This window comes from Scleropages formosus, chromosome 25, assembly GCF_900964775.1.
Source record: "Scleropages formosus chromosome 25, fSclFor1.1, whole genome shotgun sequence".
Lineage (NCBI taxonomy): Eukaryota > Metazoa > Chordata > Actinopteri > Osteoglossiformes > Osteoglossidae > Scleropages > Scleropages formosus.
Genome location: NC_041830.1, coordinates 13,375,987 through 13,400,681, shown reverse-complemented (window position 1 = coordinate 13,400,681; position 24,695 = coordinate 13,375,987). Strand labels below are relative to the sequence as shown.

At 47.4% G+C, this 24,695-nt stretch overlaps 2 protein-coding genes across 6 annotated transcripts in view; both read left to right on the top strand.

The window, feature by feature from the left end:
* LOC108921460 (kinesin-like protein KIF1A) overlaps positions 1-13,812 on the top strand; it is a 51,405-nt gene extending 37,593 nt beyond the window's left edge. For 3 of the 5 annotated variants that reach the window (XM_029249465.1, XM_029249466.1, XM_029249464.1), the window contains 16 exons: positions 1,280-1,388; positions 1,846-1,912; positions 2,275-2,359; positions 2,462-2,567; positions 3,752-3,778; positions 6,779-6,893; positions 6,986-7,119; positions 7,249-7,310; positions 7,392-7,537; positions 7,624-7,821; positions 7,920-7,991; positions 8,184-8,302; positions 8,407-8,550; positions 8,867-9,059; positions 9,573-9,691; positions 9,910-13,812. In XM_029249465.1, the coding sequence (XP_029105298.1) occupies positions 1,280-1,388; positions 1,846-1,912; positions 2,275-2,359; positions 2,462-2,567; positions 3,752-3,778; positions 6,779-6,893; positions 6,986-7,119; positions 7,249-7,310; positions 7,392-7,537; positions 7,624-7,821; positions 7,920-7,991; positions 8,184-8,302; positions 8,407-8,550; positions 8,867-9,059; positions 9,573-9,691; positions 9,910-9,952 (1,739 nt within the window). In that variant the 3' untranslated portion in view covers positions 9,953-13,812. Of the gene's footprint in view, positions 1-37; positions 254-1,279; positions 1,389-1,845; positions 1,913-2,274; positions 2,360-2,461; positions 2,568-3,751; positions 3,779-6,778; positions 6,894-6,985; positions 7,120-7,248; positions 7,311-7,391; positions 7,538-7,623; positions 7,822-7,919; positions 7,992-8,183; positions 8,303-8,406; positions 8,551-8,866; positions 9,060-9,572; positions 9,692-9,909 lie in introns of all 5 variants that reach the window. The other 2 variants (XM_029249468.1, XM_029249467.1) reach the window with 2 other exon arrangements.
* Positions 13,813-21,492: 7,680 nt separating this feature from the next.
* Positions 21,493-23,949, top strand: LOC108921461 (espin-like protein). The gene is made up of 5 exons (XM_029248981.1): positions 21,493-21,504; positions 21,613-21,721; positions 21,883-22,004; positions 22,113-22,283; positions 22,384-23,949. The coding sequence occupies exons 1-5, from the start codon at positions 21,493-21,495 to the stop codon at positions 23,947-23,949; spliced, it is 1,980 nt and encodes a 659-aa protein (XP_029104814.1).
* Positions 23,950-24,695: the final 746 nt, after the last annotated feature.

The following is a 24,695-nucleotide window of genomic DNA, read 5'->3' as shown; positions in this document are numbered from 1 at the left end:
GCCATGTGTTCAGCTTTAATTGGTTGATGTGACCCAGCTGACACGGATGCCCTCTCCGATCGTGAGAAGACTATGGAGCTGATCCGCTTCCTGGTCCCGGATGTGCTCAACGGGCCGCTGATGGACTCGCTCTCGGGCCACGCCCTGTCTGCTGCAGGCTTGGCCGCCTCCTTCCTCCTGGAGGGGGAGGAGCCCCACGCCCTGCCTTCTCTCCCCGCCTCTGTCTGTGCTGTTATCAAAGCGCAGAAGCCGGGTTGGTAACACCCACGCGTGAGCCGCAAGGGAATCCTTTACACTGTGCATTCACTCCGGACGAATCGAAACAAAACATATGATATATTTAAACCTTCTATTCATAGAATGCACCAGATAATATTTTTTGAATAACTGGTTTCTCACCAAAAAGATCCTGTTCTTCTGTCTGAGTGAAAAGCAGGCTCAGATTAATAAGTGGGGAAAATGCATTCATTTTGGACGATACATATCTTTGATCGCAAACACTCCCCAGATTCGATCCTGGAGCGAAAGGGAATTTCAGCCCCAGAAGAAATGCACAGTAACTTATGACTGGCATAGTTTATGGGATTTCATTAATGGTTTTAGCTGCTCTCTTGTGAGTCCTATTCTCTGGTTTCCTCCTGGCTTTCTGTCTGAACTCTCTGGCATTACGGCGTGAGCAGAATCCTTGCTGCAGGGGGGTGCAGTTATACTGCAGATGAACTGGGATCGATGAAGACTGTAATTGTTCCTGTAAAACCAAGCCACCTGACCGGAGGAAATGCATTTTGTTTTCTGGTTTTAAATTTGTTTGAGACACTTTCCTCGGAACACTCGCCTTCTTCATCGAGCAAGCACTCCCCAGGGGTGAGGGGTCGGGGGGTTCGGGAGGGACCCGCTGCATGTGATTGGAACAATCATCATCTGAGCCATACCATTCTGCTGTGCTCGACTTAATTACTCTCCGTTTGACCTCGTGTCAAGTGAGAGCCGCTGCCCCGTCGCTAAGAGCCCGGGTGCAACTGATTGATGTTTCTCTGGGGGGCGGGATCGCTGCTTTGGAATTTATAAGGGAGACTGATGGAGAAAACACACCTCAAAGCTTTGCAGTAAGACATGGTGCAAAGTGGTCTCTGTCTGCATGTTTTTCTTCCTCGGTCACTCTTCTACCTCATCTTCCTTCTAGCATGGTCAGTGCTTCTTTTTGGGACAAGAAGAATCACCTTCAGCCTCCTCCAGCCTGTGATCCTGCCCTATTAACGTTGCCCCATTACTCCCGCAGTGCCCGCAACCAAGCTGAGCACTCTGACGCGGCCCACAGCGGGGCCCTGCCACTGCAAGTACGACGTGATGGTCTTCTTCGAGATCTGCGAGCTGGAGGCCAACGGAGAGTGAGTTTTTTTGCCGAATTTGCTGCTGTAGCTAGGAGTGCGACGCCCTTTACTTTTAGGTTACTCTGATGAGTACGCCGGGAATATTATACATCTATTATCTGACACAATAGCACATGATCTTCTATTGACCATTAAAGGCAGATTCTTCTTTTTCAGCAGTTTTGAAAAAATATGCTGTATCCATGAAGAGTCATTTTTAATAGAAAGATTAAAAATAACACGTTTTTATGTGTAAAAGGAAGTAATGAGCTATGGGGCGCACTGTCTTGGTCTTTGACCTGCATTTACATTTACATTTACATTTATTCATGTTTTTACTGATGCCAGGGTAGGTCTAGGTGTTGTTGCATCAATATCTGTCATAGAGCTGTAGTGCTTTAAAAACCAATGGTGTTTCTAGAAGTTGATCGAGTAGAGTAGGTTGACTTACATTTCTGCTTTTTTCTGCCCCCAGCTACATCCCCGCTATGGTGGATCACAGAGGGGGCATGCCCTGCCACGGCACCTTCATGCTTCACCAGGTACAACTCCCCCAAACCCCATGCCAATGTTCCTCCATGGTTTGGCCCTAGATCTTCCCACCCAAAGCATCTCAACACCTCTGCAATAATTTCCTAAACCCCTACAAAGTCTGAAACCTGTAAGCTTGTAAAGAAATTCTTTGGTCTTTGCTTTGTGGTCCACTTTACATGTACAGGTTCCGTTTTGGAAACGCTTAGCAGCATTGACATGGATGCAGACACACTTAGACCATTTATTCTAATGGGCAACAGAGTATGTCAAAGTTACTTTGTGCTTGACTGAAAGCATTTGCTTTGGTGACCCACAGCCAGACATGAGGACTGACAACTCTGAGACCTTGTTTTGTCATTCTTCTGCACAGGGCATTCAGAGGAGGATCACGGTGACCATTGTTCATGAGACAGGCAGAGACATTGAGTGGAAGGAGGTCAGGGAGCTGGTTGTGGGTAAGTTTTTTTGAGTTGGATCAGTGATGCTCCATGTTTTTAACCCATTCTCAGCTGACCTCCAGGAAATGTGCCTTATTCTCTGACCCACGCACTTCCCAGGACGTATCCGCAACACTCCCGAGGCAGACGAGACCATCATTGACCCCAATATATTGTCCCTCAACATCTTGTCCTCGGGGTATATAAGGCCATCACAGGACGACAGGTATGTGTCTTGTGGTGTTTGTGGTTCAGTACTTGCATGAGACTCAATTTAAGCCTGGTCTGTGGTTTTACTGAGGTGAAGTCACGCTGTGTGGTTGATTAACTTGAACTTGTTTAAGTGATGGCAATAAAGTGACTAACAGTGAATGGGAGAGCTCATCAGATGCATTTCTTTCACAAGGCTCCACCCACCCCTCCTTTCTCCAGTAGATATGCAGACGTCCCTCCCTCTTCCACTTGATTGTTTGCCCTGTGAGCTCATCCACTCTTTTCCATTACATTAGTCACCCTCCTTCTGTCTTCATCTGTTTTCACTCCATCTTCACTCACCCTGAAGACACACTCAGCTGCATCCACTCCTGTAACTTCTCCAGTTTTTTAAGTGATTCTTGGCACTGGTGTAAAAGCACTATTTTATTACACTAGCTCACTTACTCTGTTCATCTGCAACTAGCTTTAGATTTGTTGAGGAGTCCCTCCCCTGCACTCTATATGAGGCTATGGTGATAAGTTCAGTCTTGTTACCTACCCTTGGAGACATAAATCCATTGATATCAGGATTTGCCAGAAGAAGCCACGTGAGCTTCAGCCACCTGAGTAGAGAACAGTTTTGGGCTGGAAATGCTATCACTGCAGGAACCCCGACTCACCCCACTTGCACGAACCTGTATCAGTCTCGAGTTGTCAGATGTTTTTAGTTCTATGGCTGCATAGAGCAAAAGCAGATGCTTCCAGATGCATGCTTTCTGTCTCTTACCTCACCTCTGATGGTTTAAACACCTTACTTCCCTGCAGAAAAAGGAGAACTTCGGACAAAGAAGACAAAGTAGCCAATAAACCCAAGCAGATGTGTACCTGTGTTTTATCACAATAAAATGGCTTGTGGAATTCTATTTCCAAGCGCTAAATAACTGCTGTACTTTAAGTAAACATGTCTTTTTGAGAGTCGAGGTCCCATCTACAGTCCTGAAGGGAAAGAGAATAACGTGGTGTTCTCGTAAGATTTCTTTGACCCTGTAGCTCCATGTAGATGATGCTGTGCTTTAGCGGTTTTGTCCTGTAGGCATCCATGACCAGCTGGTTCACCGCTCGGGCCTGCATCATCACCGAAGGCTCTGCTGGTGCCAGCTGATGCCATTTCCCCACCAGTCTGCTAACAGGCTTTGTCATCTTCTGTTTTCGCAGACAGTTTCTTGATTCGGACATACCTAGGTATCGTTTTCATGTCCATCTCCTCTTTTACTTATCAATTATATTTTTGCTCTGCTTCATGTGAACGTTTTGCACATTCTTCAGCATCGTTCTCACTTGCACATCCTGGCCTCTCCTGGCTTCCTCCCTCCTGTCTCCATCCCACTTTTCTCAACTAAGCTTTGAGCTTCAGTGTTTGCTTCTGTTAAAACAACTGTGGGTGCATATGCTCGGATGTCATTTGCAGATGAATGATCCACTTGGGGGATTTTCTTGTGGTCACTGGGGTTGCATGCTGGTCCAACTGTGGTCATATGCTGGTTGTTTAGGGGCAAGCTGCATGCGTTCTGCCTTTTCTCAGTACCCACAGTTCCTGATACTTGACCTCCTGAAGGACCAACCTCAAGTTTCCTTATTTTTAATAGCTTATTTCACTCAGACTTTCGAGTTTATCTGAAGGAAGAGGTGATGCACCCTGTGTCATGGACTGTTTCCATTGCGCCTTAAATCAGGCAGTGATCCTTTAAATTACCTCAAAACACATGGTTGAATAGGGCAAATGTAATGTACACCTGCCTTTTTACCCTCTCTCATATATATAATGCAATTTTGCATTCATCTTTCCCTGTCTCCACATTTTTTTCTCTTGGTTATACTGTTTTATGTTAGTAATAAACGTTTTTATTGCGCAATTGGCTATGAAAACCTTTTCCTTCCATGTTTAAGACTGCAGTGCAAAGTCAAGTGATGTCCTGGGCTCAACACGATACTGGCTGTGTAAATCCGGCGAGGAAACACATTAATCCCGTAGCGTTCCATATTCCGCATCAGTACCATACAAAGTGAGCCTGAATTACTTTTGGCACCATCTTGAAAATAAGAAAGAGGAAAAGAACCTTTTTCCCAGATCACTGAATGAAAGAAGCTGTGATTGAAGAACACATTTACCATGCATATGCAAAAAGGTTGCAAAAAGGATTGCAGGTTGTATTGATTGGCTGGAAAAGGCAAAACGCAACACATTCAAGTGTGTATCCACTTCGTGGAGAAGTGACAGTAGGTTGAAGCCACTATCGGAACACAGTCACGATAACACACTGAAGTGGTTCGCACTGAAAAACGGGGGATCACCGGGGTAACCAAAGGCCAGAAGTGAGATTTTTGAGTCAATCGCATCAGTACAGGTCTGTTTACTTTTCTTGACAGAAAATCCCTTTTTAATAATTATTTCCTGCTATGGATGTTGTATGGATGAAGAGGTTCATTCAAATCGAGCCCAATGTGATGTGACCGTGTTGAGAACTAGATGATTTTCACTGTTGCTGCAAATCAACAAGCAGTTCTGCTGACTTCTAACCGCGCTCTGTATACCGTCTCTGATGAAGTGTCCGTTCGGGGAAAATAGTCATTGTGACCTAAAGGTCAGCGCCCCCCACGTCTGTTGCGCTGTAGGCTGTGTCAATCGGCTTTTCCACCCATGAAAGTCATGGTATGTAGGTGTCAGTCGTTTAGACTGGAGAAAAAGAACGTAGGTCTTTTTTATTGTACTGAAGTTTCACAGCGGTGAAATAAGATGAAACACTGATCAAAACACAATATTCACTTGAGTTCTCAGTTATAAAAAAGCATCTTAAAATAATAACATGTCTCTTAGAGGTACGTATTCTTCAAGTTTTAGATTAGAATTTAAAACGAATGAATTGGAGATATGTGGGGCACAGGAAAGTAAGATGGTATGAATGGTCCATCTTGAGTAGGTGATGAGTGTCGGCATTGGGGTATTTTGGGGTATCTGAGGTAAATGAGTTTACTCCACCTCGTCCAATCGTGTCACACGGACCCGGTCTTCACCAAGAGCACCTTGTGACGTGGCGTTGTGTGATATAACTTGGCACCAGCAGCTCTTTTCGTTCAGGGGGCCCACCTGGGGTCTGCCCATCATGACCGTGCTTCATGACCTGTCTGGTCTGCCAGCTGTACCCTCACCTTGTGGTATCGCATGTGGGTTTCTCATCTTTAAAGATCTGACAAGATGGGTATCCAAATCACGTGCCTGTAGTCGTCTGGGGGGTAAATAAACCTGTTATCAACAGGTACGAGCACTTCCTGCGGTACACGTGTCGGCATTGTGCGGTCGTGTGCTGGGTCTAGAGGGTAAATCGAAGTAAGAATACCTCTTCAAGCGCACATGAGCCTTTGCAGTTACAATTGCAGCCCCCTGAACGAAAATCTGAGCTGCCGGCAGAACCACTTCCTGTGTCTCACCTGTGATTCTTGTGCTGATTTCCTTTCTCCTCACAGCATTTCCCTGGGGATTGACCATAGGTATATCTCACTCTTGTCCCTCCTTCCCCTTCCATATCACCGTCTGTCTCTCTCACCTGCCGTCCATGTATCAGTGCGTCAAAACTTTCAATAAACATGGTCTGTGTTACGCATTTACTGCATTTACTGTGTTTGACTGGTGACTTACACCACCCCGCCGCCCACCCCCTTCCCACTTCCGTTGCCGTTGTTGTCGCCTGTCGTCACAGTTTAATGTTTTCTACTGCGATCAGTCTATGATGTGGCTTGAAATCAAATTGCTTTGTCTTGACATTTTACAGCACGCCGCTAATTAGATATTGTACGCAAGAACTATTTAAATCATAATTTTGTTTTGCAGATCACTTATTACAGCAATTAGGAAGACGAATACAGCCACGCGCATTTTCCACGATCATGTTGTGATAGACCCTTCAAACTAACCATGAGCTGCGTCTAAACACAAAGGGTTGACGCCTAATATCGACATTCATGTTAAATGTAACATCGTGTTATTTCATTATGCTGAGTGATGCGATCCCATACGAGACGTTTTTGCGCACGCTCAGGCACACACACACACATAGAATGAGAGGAGAGAATGACACATTTTCCCAGTCCTCCAGTATAGGTCAGGAATTAGCTCAGGGAAGGTCACATGGCGACGCAAGTTATTCTAGATCTTGGTTCACCCGCAGTGTGATCTATCTTCCACAGGACATTCTACCGATTCGAGGCAGCCTGGGACAGCTCCATGCACAACTCCCTGCTGCTGAACCGCGTCACCCCCTACGGGGAGAAAATTTACATGACCCTCTCCGCCTACCTTGAGGTAACCCTTAGGCTCGGTTGCCTTGAAACTAAGCAGAAAGAGCTGTAGATGTTCTGTTAGCCGAAGGCCAACACTCTGATCTTCATTCCCAGATGGAGAGTTGCACCCAACCGGCCGTGATAACCAAAGACTTCTGCATGGTATTTTATTCCCGAGATGCCAGGCTTCCCGCCTCGCGCTCAATCCGCAGCCTCTTCGGCAGCGTCAGTCTCAAGGCGTCTGAGAGGTGAGGGCCTTGGGTTCGTTTTGGTGACGAATGGTCATCGGATTCAAGAAGTGCTCTGCAAAATATTCTGTGTGAGTGCTGGGAATTGGCTGAATGAATGACACAGAGGCCGGTCTTTCCTGTTTGCAGTAATCGGGTTACTGGAGTGTACGAGCTCAGCTTGTGCCACCTGGCTGATGCTGGAAGTCCAGGTAGGGTTCATGCACACTGGTAGGCACCATTGCTCTAGGATCACTTTGCAGGCCAGTCCTTGACATTTGTTCCTTTCTTAGGAATGCAACGGAGGCGCAGGAGGGTTCTGGACACCTCCGTGGCGTATGTCCGTGGAGAGGAGAACCTAGCGGGGTGGAGGCCTCGCAGTGACAGCCTCATTCTGGACCATCAGTGGGAGCTGGAGAAGCTGAGCCTGCTGCAGGAGGTAGGAGGGTTCCTCCACCTTTACCTCTTTGTGCTTTGGTGTCCGTTTTTCCGACACTCTTCAGTAATGATCGTACGTGTCTGCAGGTGGAGAAGACCCGGCACTACCTGCTCCTGAGGGAGAAGCTGGAGTCCACGCTCCTTCTGGGCCAGGAGTCGCTGTCTTCCTGCGGCAGCGATGACCTCAGCGACTCCTCACAGTCCTCATCCGACAGCAGTTCCTCCTCAGGTTCCGCCGAGGCCCCCGACATCCCCAGCGAGAGGCAGCGAGAGCTGGCCGCCAAGGTAGGATGTGTGCGCTACCACCACACAGGCCCCAATGACCTGACCCTGACCTGACCTTGACCTGACCCCTGACCTTTCCGTACCACTTCCCTCCACAGTGCCTGCGGCTTCTCACGCACACCTTCAACAGGGACTACAGCCCGGTGTGTGTCAGCGCCAGCGAGAGCAAGGTGAGCCTCATCTCCTCTGCATTCCAGGCGTTCAGATGTCTCTGGTGTCTGAATAATCGAGAGTTCTTTTCTTTGCCGTTCCCATAATATATAAAGATGCCAGACTTAACCAAAGACATTCTGGAACTAGGATAATTGCATTCGTGTCGGTCTTTGCCTGGTGTGACCCGGTGCTCCATCTGTGTGTTCCAGCTGTCGGAGATGTCTGTGACGTTACTCAGAGATTCCTCTGCCTCCGGGCTGAGTTCCCTGACCCCGTCATCCACCTGTCCATCGCTGGTCGAGGGTCACTACGGCAACGCTGAGCCGAGGTCAGACAGGCATCAGAAAATCCCGCCAAGCCAGACGGAACTGTTGATGTGTCTCGTGTATGTTCTCGTACCACAGCTCCCGCAACCATGTCTGTGTCTTCCAGGACCCCAGAACTGCACTCTCGCTCCCTCACCCCTGAGTTCGACCCCCTCCTGGAGGGAGAGTTAAATACCCCCCCTGGCAACGGCCTCGACACAAAGCCCAGGGTCCGAAACTTTGTCCCTGACATCCAGGAGATCCGAGTCAGGTGAGAGGGCCTGCAGGAGACCAGTGTAGAAAGGAAAAGTGTTTGGGCGAGTTGTTCCTTTGGTGTTGTTGACTAGAGTGAAAAGAAAAGTTGGCGCATTGAAACTGATTTAAAAATAATTATTTACATGTGGGAACCTAGTAACTGACATTCGGGCAGCAGGCGGCGTAGTGGTTAGAGGTGCTGCTTCACACTTGAAGCACTCAGGTTTAGAATTCCACCTTCTGCTCTTATTCCTTTAATCAAGATACTATGAATTAATACAGTAAATATTATCAGAAAGCCACTCACTTGGTGATGCGTTGTGTGTTGGCAGCCCCATCGTGTCCAAGAAGGGGTACCTGAACTTCCTGGAGCCCCACACCAATGGCTGGGTGAAGCGCTACGTGGTGGTGCGCCGGCCCTACGTCTACATCTACAACAGCGAGAAGGACAGTGTTGAGAGAGCCATCCTGAACCTCTCCTCCGCCCAGGTGGAGTACAGCGAGGACCAGCAGGCCATGCTGAAGGTGGGATCCCCCATTATGCCTCTGTGGGGAGTCGAACTACAAACGATACGCCTGGTTTAAAACTGTCAGGGTGTAGGGACAGCAGGTGGCGTAGCTGTTAAAGTCTTTGCACTCACAGAACCCAGGTTTCACTGCCACGTTCTACTGTAATACCGTCGAACAAGGTACTTACCGTGAATTGCTCCCGTAAGAATAGTTACCCAGTTGTAGGAAGCTTAACAGTACGAGTCTCTTTGGAGAAACGCATGAGCTAAATACACAATTGTGGTTGTATTTCTTGGCCAACTTTAAGCACCGACAGGATACAGGGTGTGAAGAGTAAGGCCCTCTTAAAGATCTCACAGCTGGACCACAAGTGCAAAGAGGGGGAATAATGCAGAAAGGAGCAGGGTAAACTAGAGGTGAAAACTGGGGTACATAAGAATATGTAAGTAAATGATCAACGTGTACTTGCACATTTTGTGAACGGTTGTGTATTGGTTGTTCCGAATTTGTGTCGTACCGTTTTTTCAGACCCCCAACACCTTTGCCGTGTGCACTGAGCATCGTGGGATACTGCTCCAAGCCGGCAACGATAAAGAGATGCACGACTGGCTGTACGCATTTAACCCTCTTCTTGCCGGATCAATCAGGTAAAAAAAAAAAAACAAAACACAGCACTCTCTAGGAAACAGGATCATCGAGTGACGCTGATCATCATGCGTGATTAATGCAGTTTTGGACCGAACCTGTAACTTTTCGGTTTAGCAAAACTTCACAGACTGAACCGCTTTTAAACTCGGGCGATTGTCCTGTAAGCGTCCGAATGGCAGCGGAGCAGAGTGTTCATTTTCCCTTCTCTTGTTCCCAGATCCAAACTGTCGCGGAGAAGAGCCGGACAAATGAGGATGTGAGAAGACTGCTCCTGCTTGTCCCCCAACGGGTTTTCTGGAAGAACCAGACGGCACAGGAAACAAAGACTAACCGTGTATATAGATCACCTGACCTAACACCCCATTGTCATGCTGATTCGGCAACCACCTCCTCGAACCCTCCCGACCCCCATACCCCGTAACCTGCCTGCTCCTGCACATGCTCAGTTGGTTGTGATCAAAACAAGACTCGGTGCAAGGCCCCCTCATCTTCGCTCTGTGTTGACGTTGTCAGCGATGGGCCCGTCGCCTAAACGTCGTGTACCAGTGAGGGCCCGACTTTAACGGCATGTTCCGAGTAAAGGGAACGAAGGCTGAAGGGAAGGATGGTGTCTGTACCGGACGGGATCTCACAGAACACCTTTTGATGATCACTATAATACCAATGAGATGTTTGCTTTGCCCATACATGGGAAATTTCAGCCCAGTACCACAAACAGTATATGAATTTGACAGATTCTAGAATAATCTCTTGGCTTTGGAGAAAAAAATGGATCGCCCCTTGACCGGTATATCCGCTACCTTAGAGGGTCGACGCGGACGTCCGGTCGGTTTCAACCGCAGGGCGCTCTCTCTTTGTTAGAATGCACAACTGCATGGGAGCTTTGGGGGATGAGAAGTGGGCGAACCCTGAGCATTTCGTCTTGAATTCCACCAGGTCTCCCTGATCCCTGCAAAGCAAAGAGTCACATTTTACGGGTCGTACTAGTACTTCGTACTCTTTTTCCAGGTTCAACTCGCCCAAACGCAAGGATCCGTGTCTGGTTTTCGACATATAATAGCGTCCCATCATATTTTCAGTGGTATTGATTAGGACGGCTCCTTTAACACAAAATATAGCCCCAGTAAAGTACTGTAATGTGGCCGAAGCGCTCAAAACAAATACCGTACAATCCCTCTCTGTTTCGCGTTACGTCTCTAAACCCTGTTTTAATATATTTATTTAACCACACGGTTGTTTATGTAAGCTTTTATTTATTGACAAAAATTATTTATATTTCTGTTGAACTACTCAACGGTTTCTGCATATAGCACTTTCTATTGTGTGTCTCCTCAATATAATTTAACCAAAAAAAGCTAGAATTCGTCTCTTAGTTCAAGACATTTGGGCTGCTGTGTTGAGTACACGAACGAAAAGCATTCTAGCTCCTGTCTTATCGAATGTATCTGAAGTTGCCTCTTCTGTGTCGCTACGGGCCCGTAGTCCCATAATACTCCCATAAATAACTTTGAATGTGAGCCGGAGATCGAAACATGGATACGTGATGAATCAAATCGGTCACATAAATGTTTTATTCTGCTAGATTTGTCATTTTTGACAGGTTTAAACCTGGTGTAAATACTGACAATTTGGACCCAAACTTTTAAACATCTCCGAATATCTTTTACTCACAAATCACTGGCATTGCGTGGAGCAACATCCTTAAGCCTCCTTTATCACGGAAAAATGAACAGGGTGTCACGTTGGTAAAACCTGTGGGTAAAAGAGTGTCTGCGAGTTAAATCCATCGGCTAGCACTGTTTTCACCGCCATGAAAGGTAGTTTTGTCACAAGCCTGTTACCTTCCTCTGCTTTTGTAATGTCTGCTGCTTACCTGGGCTCTCCTGGACAGGGAAATATGCACTTTTTTGCTGTAAAATTAGTGTAGTGTAATGCACTGACTGTGCCTCTTGGAGTCTTTGAGTTGCAAATGGCATTTTAGCGTTTTCTTAAAGTGACTTGTATAAATTATGAATATAGACGGCTACTGACTGGCGTTACGCTAGACGTGTCGCCTCGCCTACCGTACGCATCCACGTTCCACTTCTGGGAAAGGACCGAGGAGGCCCCCGCCGTCTCGCGTCCGCCGTTCGGCTCCTTACGTAACGCCGTCGCACCTCGGGCCTCGGTTTTCCATTCCGTCACGTTCCGACTCGGGGTCACGCTCGGCTCTGATTGCCATCTAGTTTTAATGCCTCTGTATAGTCTTTCTTCGACAGCGTCCGAAAGCGTCCGCCTCCGGGAGGGGTTTCTTCCCACGTCCCGAAGTCCCTCGACATCCATACGTGTACCGCAAGGTGGCCAAAGGTCGCGAAGGGCAGACCGGCAGTTAAAAATAAATATGGCGAAGGACCGGCATCATCACGCATCTTAACATTTCGGATATCCCGAGGGCCCCACTGCACCCGTGCCCTTGGTCAGCCAGCTGCTGCGGCACGTCTCGCAGATTCCTTCCTGTGTGTTGCCACGGCGATGTTTGAAACAGTCTCACGGGATCTCCCAGCATGCCTTAGGCCAGCCAACCTATAGAGCATGCGCACATAGATACTGATCACCGACCACCGACCTGTTCCCTCGGGGTATCCCAAACGCAGAGGATGAAGGCGTGCTTATGTGGGCCGGCTCCATCGGTAACCCAGCTCGGACTCCCTGGACGCGCATCGGTCGGGTCCTGGGTACGAGTGCTGGTTACCATCTATGCACAGCAGTAACTCCAGTTTTTTCCAGTGAAAAGGTGATTCTCCACAGTGCTTGGGCATTAGCAGTAGTGCCTTGGTGTACACACGTACGTCCCTGTATAGCTGTATTTAATAACACCCGGTGGGGGTTTCTGTGTGTACGCAAACGCAACCAGGAGGGTTTATAACTGGGCAGTGTGAGGCTCTCTGTCTCAGAGCTGCCCATTCAGCTGCGTGGGTTGGGACCCTCTTTTGGCCACCGTATTTTTACATTTCGCAGATTTTTCATCTTTTCTTTAAAGCCTTATGGTGCCTAACAAGAGAATACACCGAAACTTCAATTCTCCGTTTCTGCTGTCTGCGAGCATGTGCACGGAACCGTGCGGACGTGCTGACGTGGACGTTAAAGTGAGCTTTGTTGCGATCGCCTGGGTAGAACTCAAGTGGACCCCCCCCACCACCACCACCACCGTAGGTACTTGACCGGTGGCGTGAGGTGCGACGGTCCGTATTCTTCAGACGTTCCGGTTTCCAGCCAGTAGCCGATCTAGTTTAGAACTACTGTGGAGTGTTTGATGGCACTTAAATTATGATTGTAATACTCAAACGTCGCGTACATCCTATGTATCAAGACAAACGAGCATCCTGAACACCGAAACTGTCCTGTTCCACCGCCGTCTGTCTGGAATCGAAGGATCTGTTTCATTCCTCTCCTTTGCAACGGAATTTAATTTACGGAGGCGTCACTTACGGCCTGCTTTGGCTGGGGATGCGGTTCCAGGGCTATCGATGGGTTCGATATTGATATGTGCTTCTGAGTGGCACGGCTGCACCGAATGACAGCGGCTGCATCATGGGAACGTTAAGAAAAAAAAAAAAAAAAACGCATCGCGCTGGTTTGGGGTCTGTGGTTCTGTGAGAGGTGTCCTGGTGTCAGATCGCTTCGGGGGCCATTGCAGACGCCACTCTCTGCTCTCCGCTCCCCCCCACCCCGACCTTCCCGATGCGTTCCAATAGATGTTCTCGAGGCAGCACTTTCAAAACGATCCCTCTCGTTTTGCATTTATTTCTGTGCCTCTACGTGTCCTATTAACCCCCCACCTGCCAGCCCCATCCCGAGGGTCCTTTCTGCTTTAGCTCTGTAAACTAAATGCATCATCATCATCATCATCATCATCATCATCATCTTTAAAACACTTTCTCATGTTCTTTTTTATTTTGCTCTGTATATAAATATGATTGCTGTGGATTGTGTATTATACCGCTGTAACCCGTTTGTACCATCCTAAATGGGCAGTAGTTTAATCAATGTCTCAGACTATTTTGAGTGTTGGAGTTAAGAGTCTTCAAATGTTGTGTACACTTAACACATCGTCGGAAATTAAATAAATGTGAAAATTACGCAATGCTGCCCAAGTCCCCTGTCGTCACTCGACTCGCTTGGAAATGTGACGTATGCAGGATAACGAAAGCAGTTTGTCCGTATGACGCTCCGTTTTCCGATCATAAACCCGTTTTATGTGCACGTGCAGACTTATCAGTGACTGCTCGCCACGTCTATAGCTCAAATTTTTCAGGAGCCGCGCCATAGTGTAGCTGGGCCGCGTCCGACTCAGCGGAAACGTACGTAAAAAGGGTAGGAAACACTTTATCTCGTGAATAGTACTGATACTCGAACGCTATAAGCATAGCTGAAAATTTCACGAACGCTGGGTGGAACTGTTCCGCCGTCAGCTCGACGCTTTTAGTATTATTATTAATTCATCTGACACTTTTCTGCGCAGGAAATTACAGTGTGTGCTTATACTCGCAATTATTCACTCGTTTATTCATCAGGGTCATTTTACTGTATTATTGTAGGGTAAGTATCTCAATCATGGAAATCACTGCAGAGGTGTGCATTCAAGCATGTGCTTTGACTTCAAGGTGGGGTCTCTTACCGCAGTACCGCCTTCTGCCCTCGTACTTTATATATAAATCTGTAGCTCTCACATCGTAATTCTGACAACGAAATTACAATTTAAAGGAAATATTTAAATGGATAAGTAAACGCATTTAAATTTTAAAAAAATTGTTTCGGTGCCTTTCGGATTCACGCCTACCTCAGCAGTCGTAACACCAGCCGCTGTGGAATGGCATGCAGAAACGCTGAGCCGAAAACTTGCGTCGTATTTTGACCGGGCTAAGGCTCACGGGAAGAACATGACAGCAAAACTGGATGACTGATGGCGTCCGGCAGCAGCTGGCTCCTCCCTGAGACCACATTTTAATAAGCACTCGGTGTCCCTTGTGTTTGAAAGGGCAGTCCGAGGCAGGAAATAAAAGAAACATTAATAATGGAGAGTCATGCCTGCTCTCTCTGGCTATAAAATGTAATTATAAAGTGGAACAAGTGCCTTTATAATGTCACTCAGCCCTCTGAGGTTCAAAGGAACATCTGGGACAGAGTCTCGAGAATATGCATGAGGCTGGAACACATGTGGCTTTGTGGGATGACAAGACCCCCCCCATGGGCTTTTGTTCTGGATAATGATGCCGATCTTCATCCCGAGGAGCAACGTGGACCAGTCCCCTGAGACGCAGCGAAGTGGTTCTGAGTAAACCGTGAGAGCAGCGTGTGTCACAATAGTGTTTTGTGTATTGCGAAGTGGACATGTTCCCGTTTTATTGGGTCACGTTCAACCCCAGTTTTATGTCTTCTTTGCCTTTGACGGTTTGCGTTTTCATTTTCAGTCCCGCACCAAAGTTTGAGGATGCTTGTCGGAAACCAGTTCTTGATCACGACACAAACGTTTATCAAGCTGGTTCGGGAAACGAGCCCTCGTGCCTCCCCCAGCTCTTCCGCAGCGCTTCCCAGAGACGTGGGACACCTTTCGGGTGCTTTGCTTTCGCTCCTCTGTCCGCTTCATCCAACATAGGCGCTGCGGAGGTTGGCCACGCGCACTCAAACTTTTGACTGGCGCTGCACATGGGAGTTTCAGACGGTGTGACGTCTTCAGGACAGACACCTGAATGTGTCATCTGTCCGTCTGTGTTTCCCACAATGCACCAGACTGCCTCCCCGTGTCTCTACAAATAGGTACTGCCGAGACTCTGGCCGGGTGTCCCACCGGGACTGGGATCAGGTCATCCCGGCCCAGCTGGACGTCGCCGGACAGGGGATGTGACGCAAGGTGAGACGGGTGCGGGATGCGGTGCTCGGAACTGATGCAGAGCATGAAGGAGCCCACGTGTTGGCCTTTGACCTTGAACCCCTGCTGCCTTGAGCCCTCCCCTCCAGTCTGGCCGGGAAGGACGGGGACAGGTTCATCGACAGCTCATTCGACTGGGCACGTTTTATTTTTCCATTTCACCTTGAAGACAGAAATGAAGCTGAAGCCTGATGGACCGGCTGTTATTATTAGTCATTCGTTCCACTAACAGTTTCCAACAAAGTGACTGATAGCGATAGGATTGTGCACTGAGCCACTTACACTGATTTACCCATTCCATTATCCATTCAGATGGATAATTCTTACCATATCAATCCATGGTCGGAACCTTCGTCAAGGACACTACGGTAGGAGGTGGGATTCAAACCCGAGTCTTTCGAGTACAAGGTGCAAGCTCTGCGCACCACCCAACTTGCTGACCCCACATGTCCAGCAGAGCTGGGGGAAGCGGAGGGAACGGGTCCGGAAACACCGTCCACTCCTTCCACCAGGTGAATATCAGACCACCTGCTAATGGCCACACTTTTTCGTCTTTTTTACTCATTACTACATCTGTGATCTGTATGCGTGGGCTGTATTTAACACCTCTGCAGGCACGCAGGCAACAAGTGAACTGACGTCAGTCTCCCCCGAACCTGGATGAGCGCGCATGTGACCCCAGTGAGTCGTACGGGTCTTTGCATGATCCAGACCATGCGCTGTCATAACCTCTGTAGGCGATACAGTCGGTGTATTAATTATAACTCTCCTGATCCCGCTCCGCGGCACCGTGGGTGGTAACAATAGCCGGCGCCGGAGCGCGACATGAATAAATGAGGTGCAGAGGGCAGCGCCCATATCTTCGTGGAAAGGGACACGGCGCGGCGTTCAGAAAGAAGCTTCCGGAACAAAAGGGTGCTAATTAGCAGTCTTGGGCTTGGCTAGGAGCCACAGAGAGCGGACTGCCCACCCGGGCCTTGGGGGGGACTATCGGTTACTGCGCTTTGGCGGCTCAGGTGGACGATGTGGGCACTCGGCTAGTTATAATATCCCGATCTGACTTTCAAAGGTTGTCTTATATAGATTCATATCTTTCATTTTTTCCCATCAGACGAATTGATCTGAAAGCTCTAAAGAGAGCCCACTGCTCGATAGTCTAACTCTGGTTTGGGGGGGGGGGGGGGGGCTCAGTAAATTCCTACAGAAGGAACTAACTGATGATATTCCATATAGTGCCAGTCAAAAGTTTGAGTACGCCTGCTGGAAATTTTGTTCCATGCAAGTTTGGTCTGGGCGACCTTGTTATTGCAGAGTGCAAGGTCTTCATTTATGTTTTTGATATACATTTGTGCAGTTTGAAGCATATATAATGATGAAAAAAGTGGCTCCAAGCAGGTTTACTCATTCTTTTGCTGTATATCATAAGCATATACACTAAGTAATATATATCTTATATGGGTCATAAATGCCAGCTCAAGTGCTGTCAGTGTGGGACAGTGCTTTAATTACTCTTCCTGGGTTGACAAATTGTTTTTCCCAGGTACGCCAGGGCTCGCGATGCCACACCGAGCTTCTTATTACCCAAGACGGCTCTTAATGGATTGCTTGGGAGGGGTGCCAGTGGCAGCAAGGCCTGGCACTGCTGGAGGGGTTGGCCATTGCGGGGCTTATAGCACAACTCACACACTCTAAATGTTTTTATTGCGCCGCTCTGCCTGACATAAATTATCCATCCACAGCTGGTACGAGATGATAAGACTGTTACCGTCATCTGCAGAATCTTTAAATCAACGCTTTTGAAATAAAAGCTTAGCATTTAAGGTGTTAATAAGGTTTGCAAGAGCTGTGTCCTCTAATAATCTGGGTGCCATTCATGAACACACCGCTTGATTACGAAATGACACCCAAAATGTAAGCTTTATGAGCAGCACGAAAGATGATTTTAATTTTAAAAAAAACAAAAAAAAACAAAGGTGGTCTTGTGCTGTGCTTCCATATCACCACCAGGGGGCACTACAATGTTGGCCTAGCAAAGCCAACCCAACAGGTTCATACTGACTGACTGAAGCCACTCGTCCCAAGCGAGGGTCGTGACAAACCGGAGATTAACCTGGCAACACAGGACGTAGGGGACACACCCAAGATGGGATACTACTCCGTTGCAAGACATCCCAAGCAGGACTCGAACCTCAGACCCGCCAAAGAGCAGGACCCAGACAAGCCTGCTGCGCCACTATGCCCCCTCAGTTTATAGTGATAAAATCTCTATTACTGGTGAGTAAAAAATTTACCGGGGGGAGGCACAATGGCACCGAAGTTAGCGCTTACGCCTTGCAGCTCCTAGGCTGTGGGTTCGAATCCCGCTCAGTCTTATCCTACACTCCAATGACATGTGTTTCAGGTGAACTGGTGACCCTAAGCTGCCTGATGTGCGTTAGTGTGAGTGAATGCGTGTGTCTGATTGTGCTGTGATGGACTGGTGTCCCACCCAGGAAATCCTGCCTCGAGCCCTATGCTTCCAGGTCAGACTCTGGACCACCACGACCCTACAGTGGTCTGGTGGATGGGTGGATAAAAATGAGCTAGAGGGATTGCTTCCAGCCTTTGTTTCAGATTTTGGACCCGTTCCATCAGAACCGGTTTGTCTTATCCGAACCTGACAAACCCTGGGGACGGCGGGAACCAGAGGCGGACCGCTGTGGCGCGCACCTCTGGCGCACCACTCGGGAGAACCTCACCGATGGCCACGGTGCGTGAGCTGCCAAGGTGTAAATCAGTTTGACTGTGATGTTCCCGTTGCTTAATCAGGACCGAATGGCTGAGCGAGAAGATCCGGTTCCTGTCCACGGTGCCAGCGCCTGCTTCCTGCCTGCGGACGGGCAGCACCGAATCTCAGTTATGGTACCCTGTTGCGTTGCTCACCGCCAGAGAATTGAAACGCAGCAGACCGGGCAGTATACAGTGTCCCTTTCTGGGGTGAGTGACAGGGTGGCCCCGCCGGCCCTCCTTTCGTCCCCCCCAACATCACGCTTGCTCCACCATCGCGTTCACGTCACCCGCGGCCCGCTTGCACAGAGCCCACGTCGCAGGCCATCCAATCCCCCCACTCAATTATTAAAGTCTTTCTTAGAAGGTCCCCATCAGAGCTTATTGTATATTGTGTGCTGATCCTTGGGCTCCTGGCCACAGGCGAAGAAGTAGGTGAGCGGCTGAAGGACGACATGCTTTGAACTTCAGGTTCTATGTCATCCTTGCCCTTCGACTGCGGACGCTGAGGGTGATCTGTGCTGGGGACTGTAAGTAAATCCTTTGTTTACTAGCAATGTCACACTGTGCAAAAATACGTTTTTACTGAAGGTAAAGTTTGGCAAGCCCTGCACGAGGAGGTCGGTCTTCGAACCATAATTTACGAATCGCTCATCGGCAGAGATTTACGGGTCGAAGTTCATTGTCTCACGCGATAGGCTTGAACGCCAGTGAGTACGTTTCAGCCCACATTTGATTTTCGGCATTAAGCTGAAAGTCGTTATGCATGCAGAACATGCGCGGCTTCACATTAACAGCACTTCTGCACTGCTAAGACTTTACAGTTTTAAGGATTGTAGTTTTTTCTGTGTAAATGGGTGTGAAGACATAAAATGTAGAAAATGTTTTGTGGGTTTTCTTTTGTGTTCTACAATATATATATTGATAATGACAGTTATTGGGTACAGGGGACCATCTGCAATATGTTCCTCTTGTTTTAAATCATGTGGGATAGAAGGAAAGATCAGTACTTGGTGCACTCTAACTGGACAGAACTCCTGGAATAAATTAGATTCCAAGCATCGCATAAAAGCTGCATTAAGCAGCAACTGCTGGATCTCACCTGAAAACTGATGGACTTGCTTCGGATGTTGCATTTACTGATAGTACTCACTTGGTTACCACGCTTCAAATCCAGTGTCGTGTTTCTTCAGTTGTCCTCGCATTAATTTGTTGAATAAACACACATATGCTGAGCTGCTGCCTACTCATATCATTCGGGGTATGGAAGGTTGGACCTCAGGGAGGCTGTAGATTCAGACTTGCACCCTGATCCAAAAGCGGCACAAATAACGGTTATTTAAAGGATCTTATTTTAATAATACTACATGTGTAAAAAAGAAAATACAGACCTACTATTGGCTTACTAAAGCATGACTCGTGATCGTGTGAAAAGTATAGCTCTGCGTGCTATGATTTTCCAAAATCCCAGTGAGCGGCTTGGAACCTCCTTCTCCCCCTTCTCTTCTGGGATTTTGCCGCTGCTCTCGTACCGAGGCGACAGCGTGCTCCGTGGCGCTTTCACTGCCGCGCGCGCAAATTTTCTCAGTGTTTACAGGCGACTGTGTTACCGAATCGCTCGGTGGTCCTTCATGGGGTTCGAAAGGAGACCGTACGATCTGTGTCACCGTAGGCCAGGGTCACCTGATCCACGGCTATTGGGAGCACTGCCATTCTCTCACCACCGCAGTGGGGGTCTTGGAGTGCAGAATAGTGGCGGTCTCCGTTTCACCTCCACCGCGTTATCTTCTGTGGGCTCATGTGTTGCTGACGGCTGCTTCCTCCTTTCTTCTCCGCGGTGGCCTGGATTTCATTTACTGGTCACGTTCTTTGGAACAGGGTCACATTCAGAGGTCACGTGCTCCCCTGCATGCAGTGCCAGCCAGGAGCAGTTGACGGAAGGAAGGGATGGAGGATGGGGCGACGGGGTACAGCGCCTTTTTTGGATGATTGCGCTGTGCCACTGCAGACAGTTCCAATTGATTTCCAAGTGATTTATGATTATAGGAGTGCTAATTTATCCCAGATGTACTGCTGCACCGCTGGACCGAATTAAACAGCCAGAATGAATATGTGTGCATGCACCTATAATCTCAAAGAAACAATATTTTTGCATTTATTCAAAAATTCTGGGAAAGTGCTGCACGTCAAACGTCATCTGAAGGGGGTGACAGAGATATGTTTTGAAAATGAACATATTTTACCCTTTATGGATACCACCGGTGGAAGCAAGCAGCACTGCAATTGCGAAGTGGATCACAAAGTCTTTAAATTGTTTCAGTATTGTCCCCGCTGCATGGGAGAAGTGTGAAATCGTAGCCCCTTGCTTGCAATAAACGTGTTAGCCTAGTAACTACAAACCATCTTTGATTATTTAAATGACTTCCCCAGAGAGTAGAGAATATCCATGCTTTTATTTTTCTTTGTTTCCCGCATGTAATTTACATGTATGATAGACTGTCTCTCACGGATTGCAACATTCCTGTTTCTTGCCTTCCCAGCATGACATTAACATTTACATTAATTTTCTCCAAAGTGACATACAACTCAAAGAAAACAAAAGTGCATTTCACCAACAGATGGACAGAAATAGATGCAGACGTGTGATTCTTGAACTACAGTAACTCGGTCCGACTTCACCATTTACCCAGAATACATTACAGGAGTACCTGCAAAGAGAATTAATGGGAAATACAAAGGTGATCGTGACAAATAATGTAATGTAAATTTATGGGGTAGAAAGCAGATCCAAAGAGAAGAGAGTCTGAACGAGATGTGTCTTCAGACCCTTCTTGAATGCTGAGAAGGATTCAGCAGTTCAGAGTGACAAACTGTATGTCAGATATTGTAATTTCAGTGTTGTGATCATGTAACTCTCAAGCCCTGAAAGAATAAATTCTGTATGATTCCCTGATGGCACATTGTATTCTCAGCTCTAGAGCTCTTCGAAAGGCAGCTCTCCGGCAGAACTCTGGGGTACGTGGCGAGAAGGGGAACCATAGGAATTAACAGCATCCCGGTGGCCCAGCACTAGTGGCTCACTACCACCAGGACCTGAACAAACAAGGTCCCCGAGGCACCACAAGAATGGAGATCAAGGTGATTGACGTGGGGCGCCACTTGATCCAAAGTGCACCATATCAGATTCGTAACTGTCATGTCCCAGTTGAGTTAATGATCTTTATGACGTCTCGGTGCTCCCACCAGCCAGTGAAGGAGGTGCCTCCCCAGCCGCGATCCACAGTCTTGTTACCGAGCACCCCCCGATCTCAAAAATCAACAGCCACCATGCACCAAGTACAGGTGGCATCTTCAGGTGAACCCATTTCACTGCTGACAAGTGTGACCTTGCCAATTAGATTTCAAGTGCGGTTTTGATTATTCATGAGACTGTTCTCATGTGGTATGTGATATTTCTTTTTAGTTGTCTTACCTTAAAGTATCAATAACCTGGTGCTTCTGTTATAACGGCTGCAGTTGTGACGACTTTCAATCTGATGAAAGCATCGGAAGAGGGAGAGAAGAAAACGCCAGCCCAAGTGCAATTTGCCAAGTCTCTGAAACAAGCAGGGCTGACAGCAGTCTTCACTGGACAAGTGGTAAGTCCTGTGATCAGATGTAGCTGAGATTGAGGGAAGCAAGTTCCAGAGCAATTTCAGACACTGGGATGGTGAGATACTGCTGACTTCTTTATCTAATTGTTGCAGAAAGGAGGCAAGAGGATGCCTCTATCCACAAAGGACACCAGTCCAGTTGATATTGACTCTCTAGTGCCCACCCATGATGAAACGGGCCAACCCATCCCAGAGTGGAAACGACAAGTGATGGTACGCAAGCTGCAAGCACGTTTGCAAGATGAGGAAGACCAGAAGATAAAGGTATCTAGTTAGAACTCTTGGGTCTGTGCATCATGGACGGTTTCATAGTTTGATGCTTTCATAATTTCGAATTGGAAATGTGAAGTCTTTCTTCTATTAGGAGAATGGAAGCAAGCATGCAGAGATGGAAGGCTGGAGATACTCCCAGGCTCACAATGCTATCCTTGGTCCCTTCGGTGAGCTGCTGACAGAGGAGGACCTGGTCTACTTAGAGAAGCAGATTGAGAATGTGTCCATACAGAAGCGATGTCAAGCTTACGAGATGGAGCTGGCACAATTAGCTGAGGAGCTAAGAGCTATCCTTCCAGCACCCATCATCAATATCACTGTCAACACACAGTTCAGGCAGCATAATGTGGATGGCCAGGTGCCTTTGCCCATATGGTGCAACCGTATATCAGAGATTGTGAAGAGCATGTCTCTACTCCTGAACAACCACAAAGACAAAGAGAAAGACGGAGCCATGGAGAAGAAGATCGGTACCGAACCGGCTCTTGTCCTCTCAGAGAAGCCAGAAAGATCAAATTCCTTCAGGGGACAAAAAGCAAAGGTTGAAATGGAAATTAAGCAGTTAGGAGTTTCTGTACGAAATCTGAGGTCAAACTTTGAGAGTCAAATGGGAGGTAATTTCCCATTAACCGGAGTCTTTTGTAATGAATCACGTGCGCTAAAGAAACAGGAAAATCAGGTTAAGGAACAAATAGACAAAAAGGCAGGTAACATTACAAAGCAGGAATGTCAGCTGAGGAATGGTACTGATAGAGCTCTGAAAGATGGTGCTGCACCTAACAGTGACAGTGAGAAGACACGTGGAGAGGACCTCAATGCCGTGACAGAGACCACCAGCTTGCGCAAGGAACGGATTGTAGTTTTGTTCTTAAGCCACTGGAAAAAGTCTGCTTATGCCATAAGCCTGAGAAGCAGAGAAGAACTGGACTTGAATCACTGGGATGCAGCTGAAAGAGAAAATTCGAAGGTCCAAGAACTGATCCTCGATAGACCCCATACTAAGACAATGGAAAAGATTCCACTGGGCCACCTTGTCAAGCAGAGGATCACCATCAATAAGATGGTCTGCAACTGGAGGAGCTTCATCTCAAGTATCTCGTCAAGCCAGCTTTGCCAGCCTCGCCACCAGAGAGTCACCTACTCCCCTGAGCAGTTCCTGCCACACATTGGTGGGGCACCCATGGACTACAACAGCCTTACTCTTGACCTCTTCATACTAGGGTACTTTCATATCCTGGAGCAGGAGCTGCCGGCGGAGGAGCGCAAGATGAGGCACCTGCTTTGCTTCGAGGTCTTTGACCACGTGGGTCGTTTCAGCTGGGAGACAGTGCGTGATTTCCATCGGGCTGTCCTGCAGGACATTGAGGCAGGCAACCGGGAATGGAGGGATGGGTTTGAAGACATCAAGGTGAAGTTCTTCGGGAACACACCAACTCAGTATGAGCTGCTGGCCAATCCTGGGAAGCATCATCTCCCAGAAGAAAGAGAAGTACCCAAGGTCATTGTCCAGACTGCCACCCCAGATGAGAAGGACCTCATGGGGGAGGACGCGGACATTGCCTACTTCAACAACGAAGAGATCTGCAAGTACATTGACCGTAGCTTTGCCTTCTGGAAGGAAAAAGAGGCAGAACTATTTGACTTGACTAATAGTTGACTACTTTCTTCTTTGGCTTTTTTTTTGATAAATTTATATTGCATTTTCAAGACTTTTTTTTGCTGTTGTTCAACCTTTGTCCATGTATAACTACTTTACAGTTCAAATGTCAAGATGCCTAGTCTGAATATAGTTGGAGTTTTGATGTAAGTGTATAAAACCTCTTGCGGATAATAACCGCTGTTTGAAAAACTGTAGCAGCAAACTGTATTCATATATGATACCTTTATTACGAAGCAATTTTTCATACTTGGCAAGAGTTTCACCTTGTGAAAGTAATAAGAACATTAGTTTGTCTATAAAGCATTTCTTTTTTAAAGAACATTAATGTCATATAAAATATAATGAAAGTATTCCAATAGCGTTGCATTCTAATGGAACAACTGTTTAATTCAAATTTTGTCACAGAATCAATGGTAAACTGGAGCAACACTGCAATATTTGCCACAATAAATTTTTATTATGAAAATATCAATCCCACATTTTTATAAAAATACAATATTAGTCATTCTTACAACTACATCCCCCCCCCCCCCGAAACCACATAACTTTCTCATATTCAGCTTTGCTTGCACTGTGTTGATTTACATACAAATTAACTTGAAAGGCTGTGATGGTACAACGATAATGATGATGATGGAAGGAGGAAGAGGAAGCAGAGGAAAACTGTTCATCAGGAAGACAGGTCTGTGTATCACAAGAGCCTGTAACTGCTCATCTGTCTTGGTTATTGCTGACGAAACAGG